The 16,591-nt window shown below is 42.6% G+C and overlaps 1 protein-coding gene across 1 annotated transcript in view; it reads left to right on the top strand.

The window, feature by feature from the left end:
- Nucleotides 1-16,591, top strand: part of grin2ab (glutamate receptor, ionotropic, N-methyl D-aspartate 2A, b) — a 113,329-nt gene that overhangs the window by 76,447 nt on the left and 20,291 nt on the right. The window contains exons 5-11 of the mRNA XM_085783741.1: nt 641-807; nt 939-1,073; nt 1,184-1,283; nt 3,678-3,883; nt 7,922-8,036; nt 8,155-8,357; nt 14,311-14,479. Coding sequence (XP_085639867.1) covers nt 641-807; nt 939-1,073; nt 1,184-1,283; nt 3,678-3,883; nt 7,922-8,036; nt 8,155-8,357; nt 14,311-14,479 — 1,095 coding nt within the window. The remainder of the gene's footprint in view (nt 1-640; nt 808-938; nt 1,074-1,183; nt 1,284-3,677; nt 3,884-7,921; nt 8,037-8,154; nt 8,358-14,310; nt 14,480-16,591) is intronic.

Raw genomic sequence — 16,591 nt, 5'->3', positions numbered from 1 at the left:
AAACGAGGCGGCTGTTAAATGACACCGCCTTTTTTTTTTTTTTTTTACAGTTAAAATTACATTTCATCATTCATTGCTGTGTAACATTTAACATTTAAAGAAAAGCACTGTACCGGTTCAATAATACAGCTCTTTACAATAAGGTCTGTGTTTGGCTCAATTAGCTTTAAAGACCGTGCACGGTTGTTGCCATAGTGGCCACCGAGAGGGGAGTGAATCAAACCGGTGAGTTATGAGGCAGTTATCTCCGAACATTAGGCCGCCCCCCCTGCCAGCGCTCACTCACTCACTCTCCTGCACTTGTTGACCGAGTCTTTCTCTCTCAGTATCTCTTCCTCTTTCTCCCGTATCCCCCCTCTCTCTCTCTCTTTGTCGTCTCTCTAACACTTACCCTCTCTCTTATCTCCCTCCCTCTCCCCGGTCTGGCTGGCTCGCTGATTGCAAAAAAATTGAAAACGGGTCTACGGTTCTTCTAATTCTATCGGGTTTTTGAGTCTGATTTGCACTCCTTTCACTCCAGCTCTTCTCCTTTCCCTTTTTTTTTTACACTTGTCTGCAATTAATTCAGTCCCTCAGACGAACCTAAATCCGCTGACTGTCTGTGCTGCTGGCCTCTGTCTGTGTGTGTGTGTCACTGTAGGATGAGAAGTCCACGTTCTTCCAGTTCGGCGCGGCGCTGCAGCAGGAGGCCCTGCTCATGCTCGCCATAATGGAGGAGTACGACTGGCACGTTTTTTCTATCGTCACCTCGAAGTTCCCCGGGTACCAGGACTTTATCAGCACACTGAGGGTAACTGTGGATCACAGGTAATGATGTATACACACACACAGACACACAGACACAGACACACACTATGTTTTCACCCTTAACCTTTATTTACGGCAGCTGACAAGATTAAGCACCTTGGATTATTTACCGGCGTGTCGTGTCGTTGCAGCTTTGTGCGCTGGGACATGCAGAGCGTGGTGACTCTAGATGCTGTTGATGGTGACCCCAACTCTAAATCACACATCGCCCTCAAGAGGATCCAGAGTCCTGTTATACTGCTCTACTGCTCCAAGGATGAGGCTTTGTGAGTGTTTGTGAATCTGTTTTTTTTTATTTCACCGTCACACGCTGCCGAATTTCTACAGTGGATCTTGATTATCTCTTTCTCTCTCTGACTCCACTTCTTCTCGACAGGTACATAATGGAGGAAGCGCGGTCCTTGGGCCTGATAGGAGCCGGTTACATCTGGATCGTGTCCAGCCTCACCACGGGCAACCCAGACTTTACCCCTGAGGTATTTAGGCCCCATATGTAGTAACAGGTGGCCACTTTTGAGTGGTTTGACAAGACGAGCGCTGCTTCTTATTCCAGGTCATCTGCTACAGTACCTCTCTCCCCGTCCCCGCTCTCTTCCTTTTATTCTCTAGGTTACAAGAAGAAACAGCACATAAAAGTAGTTCAGCATCTTGTTAAATATCTCATACGCTCACTGAGCACTTTGTTAGGAATATGGCATTAATACATGGGGGGGGGGGTTCGGGCCTTTTTGCTCTCAATAAAGCCCTCACTTCTTTGATTCCTCAAGTTGAGTTTGAGAAGCTCCCATGTGTTGCCGGGTCCACGTTGACGCGACTGCATCGCATAATTTCTTTGTCAGCTGCACATCCACGCTGCCAATCTTCTGCTGCGCCACACATCCCCACAGTGTTTCTAATGGACTCAGATGTGGAGACTGGGGAGGCCACTGAAGTACCGAACTCGCTGTCATGTTTATGCAACCCAGTCTGAGATGACTCTTGCTTTGTGTCACGCTGCATTATCCTGCTGGACATAACCATTAGGAGACGCTAGACTGGGGGGGGCGATAAAGCAAACGCACGTGGTCGTTGAAGATACTCAAGCTGTGGCACCGAAATGGTGATCGATTGGTATCACGGGGGGGAGTGCCAAAGTGTGTCAATAAAGCATTTCCCGCACCATTAGACCCACCAAACCTGGTAATGGCAGGTTGAATCCATCGCTTCACGCTCCTGATGCCAAATTCTGACCCGGCCATCTGCAGCCTCAGCAGAAATCCACTTCATCAGACCGGCCTACATTGTTACAGTGTTTGGTGAAGCTGTGCCCACTACAGTCTGAGATTTCTGCTCTTGGCTGACGAAAGTGGACCCTGACCCGGTCTCTTAGCTGTGACCTCATCACTTATAAGCACATAATAGTGTGCTATTATAATTCTAATAGCATTAAAGGGAAATTTTGGCTGAATTTTTGTATTGGATTGTAATAGATTAGACCTAATCGAATAGCCACTGAGTGCATAATGTGTTCTTTTATGAGCTTCAGAGGTGATGTGAGGTGGATTTCTCTCCTTTGGACTGAGCATCATCGCTGTTTCTCTCCGATTCTAGTCTTTTTCTTAATCTAAGCTAAGTAGCTGACAGTTGTAGGTGGTTCAAACTGAACAAATATCAAATAATAGATAAGTATATCTCATAAAACGTCAGCTTTTTCCTTTAAGTTGTGACCTCATCACTTCTAAGCACATAACTGTGCTATTATAATTCTAATAGCATTAAAGGGAAATTTTGGCTGAATTTTTGTATTGGATTGTAATAGATTATACATACAGTAATCGAATAGCCACTGAGTGCATAATGTGTTCTTTTATGAGCTTCAGAGGTGATGTGAGGTGGATTTCTCTCCATTGGACTCCGTTTCTAGTCTTTTTCTTAATCTAATATAAGTAGTTGACAATTCAAACTGAACAAATATCAAATACTAGATAAGCATATCTCACAAAACGGCAGCTTTTTCCTTTAAGTTTAAGACATTGTGATATTGTGAATCATTGTGACTATACTATAATCTTAAAAACCAAACTGCAACTCATATCGTTTGTTTGGTTTGTTGAAATCTGGCAGCGATCGCCTCTCATGCTGCTTTGTTTACATCCTCTCTGTACCTTTACAACATATGCTTGGGCCTGACAGTGTTTCATACACCTTCACGCTCACAATGTAGGACAGCAAGGTAGCTATTATCCAAATAGCTTATAAATATGTGTATTTATAATTAAAATAATAATAATCAGCTCAAATGTTCCCCTCACATTAAAAATGGAAACATAGCCAGTGTTTGCTTACCTTTCTCAAAAGCCTCTGAAACGATTGTTCTCCTCCTCCTCGTGTCCATCATTCTCCTCAACTCAACCTTCCTGTCTGTGTGGGGTTTTTGTTCTTTAGACAACAATCTGATACTACAGTTAGAGGCAAATTAAAATAGAAAGACAAAATATTGTTGGGTAGACTGACAGATTACTGTGCCAGCATTTTTTTTTTTGATGTTGGCTCAGTCTGGTTTTGAGAGATAAACTTAGGGAGCTATTTAGTTTGTCAAAATTATTTTATTTTGACAGTTGAAAGGCAAGCACGGCACCTGAATGAGCAATTTCCGGACGCACAGCCTGCTCAGGCATTTAATATAATTCAATATGAAGCTGTGAATTATTTCAGGAAGCCACACAGAACTTATAAATGGTCCATTTATTCGACACCTTTGAGAGAGAAAAACTACATATGGATGTTTGAAACTGGGATTGAAAAAGTCAAAATGTGAATTTTTTTTACACACCATATGTGCCACTTCTCAGATCTGCTCCTCTTTCCCCCCCCCACCGCTCTTATCTCAGATGTTTCCCCTGGGCATGATCTCCGTGTCCTACGATGACTGGGAATACCCGCTGGAGACGCGGGTGCGGGATGGAGTGGGCATCATTTCATCTGCAGCCACCTCCATGCTGCGGGAGAAGGGGGAGCTGCCAGAGGCCCAGAGCAGCTGCTACAGCACGCCGTCAGACAGGAGCCCTGGGAAGCTCCCACCTAGTGCCCTGCGCAGGTGTGTATGTGTGTGTGAATATGTGTGTGTGTGTGTGTGGAGATCAAGGTCTAGGGACTTGCATAACTCTGTTTGTCTTTGTAGCTGAGTGTGGAGTGGGCTTACATAACTCTTTTTAATGTACTAATGAGAGGAGTAGAAGGGAGAAAGGAAGCAGAGATGACAGCGGTGTTAAACACTCCGATGTTTAATGACATTTAACACAATTCACTGTTGTGTACATGACTGCTCCGTGTACGAGCCCCGCTCTGCCTTCCTGAAGTCACACTTCCATGGTGTTGCTGCTGCAGAGATCCTACAGTAGTGTCAGGGTTCCCACGCGTCCTGGAAAATCTGGAAAACCTGGAAAATGGTTGACCAATTGGAAAACACATGGAAAATGAGAAGAAAAGTCAAATGTCATGGAAAAAGCTTGAGTAGTCCTGGAAAATCACATCACATCATGACATCAGCTACCAGAGCTCTACTCTATTTGACTTTTTCAGACCCTGCTAAGGATTTCGTTTCCAAAAAACAAACAAACAAAAAAACATGTTTGTGCTGTTCTATGATAAATTAGTCATCATTTCTAAGTATTTAAGAGATTATTTCATAAATTAGAGCCATAGACTGCACATCTCAGATTTCTGGGAGAGAGAATGAGAGAAACAAACGTATTAAATGTACAAAATAAGGTACCATTGTCAAAAAGAAAACTTCTGTAAAGTAAAGCATGAATGGAACGGGGGAAGAATCAGTGTATCGTGTAAAAAATGTTTGTCAGACTGACTGTAGCAGCTGAAAATGTCCTGGAAATGTCCTGGAAAACGATTTCAAGAAAAGAGTGGGAACCCTGAGTGTGTGTCTGGTGCGTGTGTGCGTGTGTGTGTTTTCATGTATGTTCTTCATCTTGTTGGCTTCACGTGACTGGACTCACTCATTAAGTCAGGATTACAGCAGCTTTTACGAGCTTTGTTCTCTCTTTCTTTTTTTTTCTTGTTACATGTCTCTGTGGGTGGTATGTATAGGCTACTGTATGTTGGTCCATGTGTGTAAAGGTGTGTGTGTTTGTACTGTACATGCACATGTGATGAGGAATCCTTTAAACAAAAGGGAAGAATAAAAGGACGTCGTGCATGCAAACGTATTCAAACAAAATATTATCACATTAATACAGACAGGCTTTGTGAATGCATTTTGAATATGAAGCATACAATGGCTAAAATATGATTATTAATTCAGAAGTCTATATGAGTCTGACAAAATAATAGAAAAAAACAAAACATGAAGGTCAGGTTGCCAGGCTCTGCATATCTATGATGACTTATGAGTTGCTTCATTAGAATGAGAGCCACAGTGTGATTTTCACTACAGTGGCTTTATTATCCCATCTTTCTCTCTTATTAGCCCATAACAGTATATATCAAAGCATATACAATACTGCAGTTGTTGACAGGTTGATCCAATATAAGTCAGACAGACCTCTCCAGCAGCTCAAACCCTTTTGGAAGAGCGCTGTTGTTTTTTTCTCTTCCTGTCAGAGGTATGTCATTTGTCTCACTAACTTATTAGATTGAATTTGCATATTTGTCAAAACAACTGCAGCCAATTTTTGTGGTTATAAACTGACAGGTTGGATTTCCCCCCCACACACCCCTGATTTGGAAGTGGTGAGGCTGTGATCAGAATTTCTGCATACATTAGTCTAGATACAATCTTGCCGCAGTGTGCATATAAACAATGTGAGGTGGAGTAGGAATAGGACAACATAATCTGCCACTTAAAAGACACAATCAACCCCGTCGTCGGATTCTCTGTCGTTCTTGTCTGACAGGAATTAATATCGCAGCAGACTCCAGCTCCAGTGTGTTTGGACACCACAACGGCGCAGGTTTTTTATTGAGGTTACTCCTTGTAGTACATTTCAAAATGTTATTCTGTTTGATGGAACCACTGTACCACTGTAAGCTGTCACTTTTTTTCTGCAAAGATGCTCCCTGCCATAACACAGAATTTGGGAACAGCCTCCTTTCTTTCTTTATTCATGCTTTTATGAAAGTGCTCACACAGTGGCTGCCCAAGAACTTCAGGAACAGGGAGAAAAAAAAAGTCCTTCACACACACAGTAGTAGCAGCAGCAGCAGCAGCAGGACCCACTTTTTAAAGATGGCATTTACACTAACGGGGGAATTTATATATTTCTCTGATGCAGCTGATGCTGCTACTTAAATCCTCATTGAATTTCAAGTTCATGCAAATCATATTGCACGCGGAAAATTTTGAAATCATTGAACCCCCTGTGGAATCTGCCTGTTTTACATGCCCAAAAGAAAACAAAAAACAAAAACCAGCCTTATCTGTTTAGATCAAAATCTTTCTCCAGAAATGGTAACAGACCTGAAATAGGAGGAGACAGCAGTTTCCCAGAATAGACTCCAACAGTGTTTCTGCTATATGTATTCAGCCGTGCCAATGCTCTGTGACAAGGGCATCACCTGCTGCACTATGAAGATTTCTCACACACAAAAATATGTATTTGTCCTGACATGTCACTAATAGTCAAAGCATTGTAATCTGTAATAGCAGCGAATGGCTCAGTTACATAGAGCAGAGGTTCCTCTTTCTATTTTAACTCTCTCGTCTAATTATTTGCATTTGCTGAGAGAGGGGAGTGTGACTGTTTGGTGTTTCTGCAGTGCCTGTGTGTGTGTGTGTGTGTGTGTGTTGGGGAGACAGGGACCTTTTATTTACTCAGTAGTTCTCAGTGCTAGCGCAGCCTGCTTTGAAAGAGCACAGACCTGCTACCTGGTCTTTGTAAGAACAGATGATGAATGCACCGCTGTGTAATCCACTGTCCAACAACAATATTTATGTGTGTCGACTCTAATACCCAACTCCCGTGGATGCGACAACATGAAATCCCACCTGTTTGAACTGGAGTGTAATTATCATAGTTCTCACCTGCAGGGCTCATGTTTAACAGCGCTCAGGCCAGTCCCTTTATTCATCTTGACTTCCTGTCGCAATATTTGAGTTCATGCATGATGAATTATTTGTGGCCCCATCCGGCCTACATTAAAAGAAAAAAACAGAAGTGCTGCTTTAGTTTTGCTTAAGAATAATGAACCAATGCATCTGTCACCACATCTCATGATGAATGCATCCTTTTCACATAAATGTTCACATAGAAAATAATTCTCTGTTTTTATGTTAAATTGAAATCATGTGCCAAATTCATAAATGTTTGTAAAGCTGAAATTTTTTTGGTTTTTGAAAATATTCTGTTTCAGTCAGATGATATTTCAGTCGTACGGCGTCACCCAACCTATCGCGTTCGACACAGTGTCAAAATAAATCAAACCGTATCTAATAAAAACAGAACACGGGCCATTGAAGAGAAAGTGTTGTCTGCAGTCCCTCTAGTGATTTGGTCTTTTTAGTAAACTTCCTTAGACGGCTCTCCTCACCCCCACAGTGGGAATTCATGCTATTATCCCAGTCTTAACAAATCGGAAACATGCGCGCCTTCTGATAATTGTTTTACCGGAGTGAGTATTCTTAATCCCATATCACTGTTATGTGTGTGATACTGATTCATTTACTCCTCTCTTTGCCGCTTTACTTTAGCGGATGCGTAAATGTTTCAGCGGGGAAGGATCTGTTTGCGTATGCAGGATAAGCGTAGTGAGTAAGAGAGTGAGGGCAGCCTTGTTGCACCAGTGGCTTGTCTTTCAGGCGTATATCTGTAGAGAAATCAATGCAGAATGCTGATGGGAGAGATATGTGGCCTCTGACTCTTTTCCCCTCCTACACACAAATAGATGCGTGCACAAACACACACACACACACACACACAGATTCAGGCGTGCATGCATTGCACACACAGTGGGTGAAGACAGCATTGATTTGAAGAGGATACTCTTGCAGTGATTACAGAGTGCTTAACTTGTTATTTCAAATGTATCTGCTCTTGTGCACACACAAACACAAACACACAAACACTCTGACAGATGCAAAACAAAAGCAAATAACAGCTTCCTACTCTCTTGTGTGTTTCAGACACATGATGCATGTGTGGAACGAAGGGCGAGACTTATCCTTTACTCCAGATGGTTACCAAGCCAACCCCAAATTGGTTGTCATCGTCCTGAATAGCGAGAGGAAGTGGGAGAAGGTAACTAATAGATACAGTCTATTTTGCAAAACATGGAAATGAAAGAGCCAAAACGCTTCGGATAAGATGGCTGCTCCTGATTCTGTGTGTGTGTGTGTGTGTTTCCGTGCGCACACAGATGGGCCGCTGGGAAAACGGGACTTTGTCGTTGATGTTCCCCGTGTGGCCGAGGTACAACTCCTACGGGGATGAGGACGCGGATGAAAACCACCTTTCCATCGTCACCCTGGAGGAGAAGCCTTTCGTCATCGTTGACAACGTCGACATCCTCACCGGCACCTGCATGAGAAACTCTGTGCCCTGCCGCAAACATGTCAAAGAGTGAGTAGAGTACCCACACACTGGGATGTGTTAGTGAACAAATAACACCCACGTACCTCACACACCTGCCTACTACTCGCATGAAAATCAAGAGCCATTTGAAAAAAGCCACACTTGTTTAAAGGCACAGTGGAACAGCTTACAGTACAGTGGAGGTGTTACACAAGGTGAGACCGCTCGCTTGTTTCTTCTTAAATCTCAGCTGGACAGAGGTGGTGTTGTTTCGTGATCTCAGGGAGCTACTTGGCACTCGGAGGGAGCTCCCAAGAAAACTACACTATCAGCCTCTACTGTTTGTTTGTTTTTTTCCCTCCTTTCTCAAAAGGGATAGTTCAACATTTTGGCAAATTGGCCCATAATGCCTTTAGTTTCAGGAGTAGGTTTGTTACCTTTAATTGTCAGTGCAAGCTATTTTTAGAACAGCAAAGCAGAGCCGCGAGCTGCTCAGAGTTACGCTGCGGAGGCTAATGGGATTTCTTGGTTTCTCTCATCAAACTCATCAAATGCACAATCCAACAACTCCAAAATGCTCTGGTGGACAAGTTGTGACCTGCACATTCACCACGCTATGAGATAATAACGGAACGTTACGAGACAGAGTTGTTTTAGAGGCAAATGCAGAGACTGCTTGCCGAAAAACTGCCCCCGATGGGAACACGCATCAATGATTTTGCATGAATTTGCCTCTAAAACAACTCCGTCTCGTAATGTTCTGTTATTATCTCATAGCGTGGTGAATGTGCAGGTCACAACTTGTCCACCAGAGCATTTTGGAGTTGTTGGATTGTGTATTTGATGAGTTTGATGAGGGAAACCAAGAAATCCCATGAGCCTCCGTAGCGTAGCTCTGAGCAGCTTGGCTCCGCTTGCACCGACAATTAGAGGTAACGAACCTAGTCCTAAAATGATAGGGATTATGGCAATGGGCCTATTTGCCAAAATGTTGAACTATCCCTTTAAATTATTTGAATCACACCTCTCAAGCTGGTCTCAATCTGTCTGAGAACATAATCGTCAATCAGCTGCCCTTTTGCTCTTTGCCACTTTCATTCTACAAGGATCTATACTGGGCCCACTCATTTTTTACTTTATATAATAATGACTCACCATCTGTTTGTCCTCGGCGACTGCAATCCAAATCTATGTGGCTGTAATATATGCACACAGTAGCACTGAAACACCACTTAATACTGAACTCACTAAACTGCATGGTCCATGTTACAACATGAAGGTTCTTTTCTGTGATAAATAACTCTTGTGTAATCGGTTGTATCATTAGAAAAGCTACAGGTATTTATAACCGGTTGTACCTATTTCAGATCTAATATGTAACTGTCAACGGAGGCTCACCGGGTTCATATCAGTGTTTGTCCCACTTGTCTCTTGTGCTCTTTGTCACAGCAGTAAAACTCTATCCCAGCATTAATAATTAATTGCTCTGTGTTGCTGTCAGCTTGCTAATGCCAATCTGTCAGCGCTCTTGATTTTTGCGCCTGCTACCATTGTAATTGCATGTGTCGCTCATTGTGATCTTTTTTAATCAATTAATTCAGTGTGAATTATGTGTTGTTTTAGATGTACTGCATGTGTTACTCGTTTAAAACACTGCCGTTGTTAATTAGTAATGCTGTGGTACATGTTGTCTATGCACTGTATTATTCATCTTAATCAGGTAATATTCAATATAAAATTATGATGTTGCATATTTTTATTTAATTTTACCTACATTTATTAAGACATGGCTGTATAAGGAGGCAGAAACAGTCAAGATATTTAATGGCCCTACATGTAATTTAATCACTAATGTTTAAATTTTGATACCACTGAACTTACAGAATTGAAATTATCTATGCTGAAAAAGATTTATGTGATTTTTATATTATACGTTATGTATTGCAGATTCAAAAACTGACTTGATTATGTTTTTTGGGGGGATTTGAAAGTGATTCGATTTGCTATGGAAACCGTCCCGAGTTCGACAGTCGACTAATAAGGTCTACCAAGGAAGCTAGCATGAACAGAGCTACGTGACAAAAACACACATGTAGCACTGCTCTCTTATATTAACAGAGTTTATGCACAGTCAGTGTTGTGTGGTAAGGAACTGGTGGATGTTGCAAAGAATGTAGAGGCCAAAGTCTCGGTTTTAAAGTTCTGCCCCCATTACTTTGCTGTTTAACTGCAGTGTAGCGCAGCTAGCAGGAGGAGAGCTACAGGTCCTGGCTGCACATATTTTTCTCGGGTCTTTTCCTATGGTAGCCCTCGGGGACCTACAGCTCTAGAGCGTTATTTAGAAAATGACCAGAATTCTCCTTTAATGTTTGCAAAACAAATTGAATATCATTGGGTTTTACGCAGGTGGTTGGACAAAGTTGTAATCCCAAACTGTGCAAACTCAAATTAACTATTAGAAAGAGGGGAATTCAAACTCCACATATTTATATATAGACGGTTTCTCAGATTCCAGTAAAAAATATTTACTCTCTACAGAGGGATGTGTAAATATTCAGCAGTGATTACGTTTCACACTCCGGTGTGTAGTTACCTGTAAGATTTTTCCTCCAGACGAAGGATGAAAACTAGTCCTTTGCCCAACTCTGGCACACTGCCCCACCTTTTACTGTCTCCCATCTGGACTGCTACAACTCCCACTAAGCCAGGCTCGTAAAGTATTCTGTTCAGCAGCTACAAAGCATCCAGAAACACAACTAGGCTACTGCTGCCTGCCTTGTCTTTTTTTGCTCCCCACCTTCTCCTTTGTCGCCTCCTCACACTCCCCATGCTCCCCACCTCCCTCCCAACCGGCTGCCGGTGGCTGTTCACATCAAATTCTAAATTCTGGTCCTGGCATTCAAGGCACCTCGGGGAGTTGCACGCCCGTATCTGCAGGCTACGGTCTATCCGTATTTACAAGCCTGCGCTCTGCTTCAACCGTCCACTTAGCTCTCCGCTCCCTGTGGCTGCGACGTCATCGTTTCACCTGGCCTTGACTCCTCTTCCTGCTGCTCCTCAATAGTGTAATGTCCTTCCCACTCCAGGTGGGACAGCAGGAATACCCCATGTTTGATCCACTGGAGAGAAGGAAAAAAAAGGAGAAAAAAAGGGCATAATCCGCTCAATATCCCTCTTTTCTACATCCTCACTCTGCACCTGCTGTTTAAAAAACATGTCATACCTGTTTACTCGTCTTATTTTTAGCACGTCTTTATCTGATGTGAACCCGGGGATGTTTTATCTGTTATCTGCGCGCCAAGTCGCTCTCGATAAAAAAGTATCAGATAATGGAGCGATAATGTTTCACAAATATTGTCTAACTTCATGAGTGTCATTTTTCCCCCCGCGTATATAAACAGTTTCTTTCCTCCTCACCATCTTCTCCACCGCAACAACAACAAGAGCAGCAGTAGGCTGAAGGCCTGAAATCAAACTCATATTGGTTTTAACTGAACTGATTTGATTTAACGTCACAATGATACTAAATATCATTCATTTTAAAGCAAGTGGTGCATTTCCCAAAGATTTGTTTAGGCGTAATTCAGTTATAACTTCACTTTTTTTTTAGAGATTCTCCTTATATAAAGTGTTGGAATTTCAGATGAGTTCAGTGAGTTTTATACATGTATGACAAAGGCTTTTAAAGCTTTACTGCTTCGACACATCAAAGGCAACAACAAGCTTTTCAGATTGAAAAAAGAAAAATCCTAACAGGCATTATTTTAGAGGCTGAAAAATGTTGCAGCCTTCTCAAGTGTGTAAACAACGCAGAAATATTTCTCAAATTGTCAGTGAAAGTAAAACTTAAAGAATATTTCCCTTGGATTCTTTGACATCTTGAATTTTGCTCCAATTATCTGCTATATATATGGACACCTCAGTAAGAGCTTCCCCGCGTGACAGGACGAGGCAGCAGCAGCTTCCTCTTCTTTCTCCTGCCTCTGCTAATTTCTACAATTCAGTTCTCATCCCAGCTCATCTGTAAACAGCCGGTCCAGAGTGCATACATATTAATCATAATTGCCGCAGTATTATTTGTCACCGGCTCAGTACTGTATCGGTTATTGTGCTTCTGGTTGATCAGTAGCCACAACACAGTCCAAATGGACGACCAAAAAAAAAAAAAAAAAAAAAGTATTCCCCCCCTGACTGACAGTGTTATTGTGGTAAAATTCAATGAACGTCAACATTTCTAGACTAGACAATAGAAAATAGTTAAATTTGTTCAGGATAATCATTAGGATTAGATAGAGGAGGAGAGAATGTGACAGGACGGTCTGTCTCTCTTTCCACTCCTTATTTTTTCTTTTGAAGATTTATATACTTTTTTTTTTTAAGAATAAATAGAATCCAACATATTAAAAGCGTCTCTGTCAGACTGACTCAGAGAGAAAGAGATGCAACACAACAACCACTGAGTTTCTGATCCATGTAGTCATGACAACGCACACTGTAAGGCACGGACAATTAAGCGACTGAATCACTGCGCATTGGAAGTTTAACTTGTGACCTGACCCGAGATTTTCTCAACCTTCCTCCGGAGTGATCGCTGTGCGTGTGTGTATGTGTGTGTGTGTGTGTGTGGATGCCTTGCGTAGTCGAGTCACACAGCGCGAGAGATGACTAGTCTCTTCTAAGGCCTCCGTTCACGTTAGATTTGCCGCCTGCGCATCCAGCCAGCCAGCCAGCCATGCGCGCCCGTAACATGCGTAGATACACGCAGCCATCCGTAAGTGCTACATTTACTCAGTCACTACTTGCACTTTATTTTGTGTTGATACAAGTATGACGTGAATCAAACAGATGCGCTGTACGAATACCTCGGGGAGAGGCCGCCATTGTCACTGTGTATGTGTATAAGTGTGTGTGATTGTGTGGGAATGTGTGTGTTTACATAGTGACATAAGGACACGGAGAGGGCTCAGCTGGGAAGAGCTTATGTATACATCTATGTGTGCATTAGAACACCTGGGGCATATACTACACACACACACACATGTATATATACATAAAGTATGTACACTATGCTACACACACATACACACACTCTCGCACTTTTCCACAGATATAGTTGACTGCTGTTAAAAGATCTTTTAATCCTTTGATGTCTGGGTTCTTTGACAGCCGTTCGCTGTGTTCTCTGCCTCCGTTCTTTATGAACTTCCTCTTGAATTTGAGTCAGCTGAAACGGCAAGTGAAAAGGTCACAGAGTAACTGTTCCGATCCATATATGCCGCATCAAAGATGGCTGACACAGGAACGGAATTAAGTTTTCATGGAAATGCTTTTGAAAATGCTGGTAGGGTTTAATAGATTATGAGAATCATTTGATTCAACAATTCAGTTTAGTTCACTGCTCCAACGTCCTCGGGGAAGGCTGTCAGAAAAGTTTACTTAAACATCCGTTTCCATTCTGTGCATCCTGTCGGTGCAGCTGCAGCGGTATATGTTGGTATGCTCTGAGTTTTGGAGAACTACCTCCTCACGGACAGGGGAAGAGGGGTGGGGGAAGGGGGGGAGAGGAGAGGACAGAGTAGAGGAATGAAGAGAGAGACGAGGGGAAGGACAGCTGATATTTTAATCATGTGGGTTGGTTGTTCTGCAGAGCCCAGCTCTATTTAAAGCCCGGCAGCATCTGCTCAGTACCCCTGTGTTTTCATCTGGTTTGGATAGCTGGCACTAAGGGAAACACACACATACACACACATACACACATACATACAAGCTCTGTCTGCCCTTCAGCAGTATTTATGGTGACACTGCACTGTAATAATTCTAGTTTTACAGTTTGATGAAACCACCAGATGTGGAATGAGCGGGCGTCACCGAGTACAGTTACAATCGCACTCCACGCTTTCTCTTGTATAACACTGAAATGTCCTCTGTTATAAAAAAATATATATACGACCTAATTGTGTTTTTGCATATGTGTGTGTGTGTGTGTTTCTGTGCATTGCAGTAACAGCACATCAGGAGGCTCCTACATCAAGCAGTGCTGCAAGGGTTTCTGCATTGACATCCTGAAGAAGATAGCGAGGAACGTCAAGTTTACGTACGACCTCTACCTGGTCACGAATGGAAAACACGGCAAGAAGATCAACAACATGTGGAACGGCATGGTTGGAGAGGTACAGTACCACCTACTAATAGGATAGGAATTTATTTATTTAAAACAACAACAATGCATAAAAACATTAATCTTGTGAGACAGGAGAAGACGCCTTGAGCCAGGTTGTAGCAACATTTGCTAATTTCCACCTGTAGTCCCTGGGCAGGTAAGAACAGATAACAATATTAAGATCGTTGATATAAAAGTGATATGATCCGGTATAATAATAATTTAAAAGTAGACAAAATAAACTAGTAAAAGCAGCAGGTCACAAGAGCGCCAAATCATGAAATGCACAATAGAGCTTAGATGAACAGCACATACTCTATCTTACTCTCATTCCACAATATTATCATTGTTGCAGAGTTAGATGAACATTAATACAAAGTTTTTGTCTGCATTGTAAATAAAAAGACGATTAGCTTAGCATAAAGGCTGCATGAAGGGAGATTCTGTCCAGCTGTGTGAGGCACCTCAACAAGTCTCACCACTCTGATGTAGCTTCAGGCCTTCTCACTTCACACTTAATAAATAATAGAAAAGAGAACCATGAGGTGTTATCGATCCAGATAATTAAGTTTCATAAAGAAGTCATACAGCAGTATTTCTCCAGACGCCAAATTATTCCATTACGGGACTTATAATATTTATCGCTCAGTATTTTGACTGTACAGTGCTACTTCCACTGAACATTTTAATACATCTAAACGGGAGTATTATCAAATTTAAAGATCAATGGACAAAGCACCTTGAAAACTCTTCCTGATTTCAGCGTTTGGACCGAAGCCTGTTCTCTTCCCAGCAAATCTTTTGAAAGCAGTCACACAAATATACAGCATAGTTTGATTTTTCTTTTGTTTGTTTGTTGTTTTAAGGCTCCACAATTTCCGCAATTTCCCCAAATTGCTGCTCTGGGATCAGTGCAAAAAATACACAACGGTGCAATGTTCATCCTGATGAGGGAACACGTCACCGGCAGTGTTGGGCAGTAGCGTCATTACAAGTAGCGGCGTTAGTAACTTAACTACATTTCTCAGTAGCGTGGTCGTAGCGTCGCTGTTTTCTACATCAAATAGCTTTTCAGTAGTTAAGCTATTTAATTGATCAGTAGCGCGGTAGCGTCCACAGAAGCTACATTTCTCCAGGCATTTCTAGACCTTAAATGCACCGCTTCCATGTGATGTCATGTACGTATCTGTTGATGCCCGTCTGCTGCAGCGGCGCGGCACGCAGCAGGTGACAGAGGAGGAGGGATAGTTAAGTTCGTGAATCAGAGCCGTAGCTGGACAACTTTATCGCTGCACAGCGACCGCGCGCACCGTTGCACGTCGCTCCAAGAGCCCGGTGCGTCCTGTCTGCAGCGGAGACACGGCCACTGAGAGGACTGAGTGAGGGGACCGTTCCTGTTGGAACGCACCTTTTAATGAATCTAACCAAACACCCTGAACAGCATGCTGAGTAGGCTACGAGAGGGAGAGACGGCTGCAGCAGTTAAAACGAAAGCTCCTCGTCCCAGCATGTCGCCCACTCAGTCCGTGGCCGACAGCTTTTAAAACAGTGTTTCCCAACCTTGGGGTCGGGACCCCACGTGGGGTCGCTTGAAATTCAAATGAGGTCGCCTGAAATGTCTAGTAGCCTAATTGATGAATTAAACAAAAATCTGACCAAGAAAGGTTAGGAACCACTGTTTTAAAAGACACTTGGGTTTTTTTGGAATGTACTTGCATAGATCTTTCACTCACAATGGGACAATATTAGCCAGGCTAGCGCCGCCTACTGGTTCCGGCAAATTTAATTTGCCTCAACAATGTAGTCAGGACACTAGCAATGCGTTTCGGTTTGCTCCGTCCGCTCTGGCGGACGGAGCAAACAGCGAACAGACGGGTAAGTGAAGGCGATGACGTTGAACTCAAGCGCTCAAGATTAACCTATGAGCTTAACCGGTGTATAGCACACGTGACCACCAAGCAGCAGCGATTAGTTGAAGCAAATGTAAGCAACCGCCTCCCGGAAGCAAACGAATCCCTATGGCTCAGGTTCAGACGCTTTTTGAAATGTAATGAAATAAGCGGCTGATGCATCAGGCTAGGACAATATAGGCCTAAATGAAAAACTTTATTTAACTTCTTGT

This window comes from Trachurus japonicus, chromosome 1 (assembly GCF_045865225.1).
Source record: "Trachurus japonicus isolate A0001 chromosome 1, Traja_1.0".
NCBI classification, from domain to species: domain Eukaryota; kingdom Metazoa; phylum Chordata; class Actinopteri; order Carangiformes; family Carangidae; genus Trachurus; species Trachurus japonicus.
Note: the sequence above shows the minus strand (reverse complement) of the source record. Positions and strands in the feature narration are given on the sequence as shown.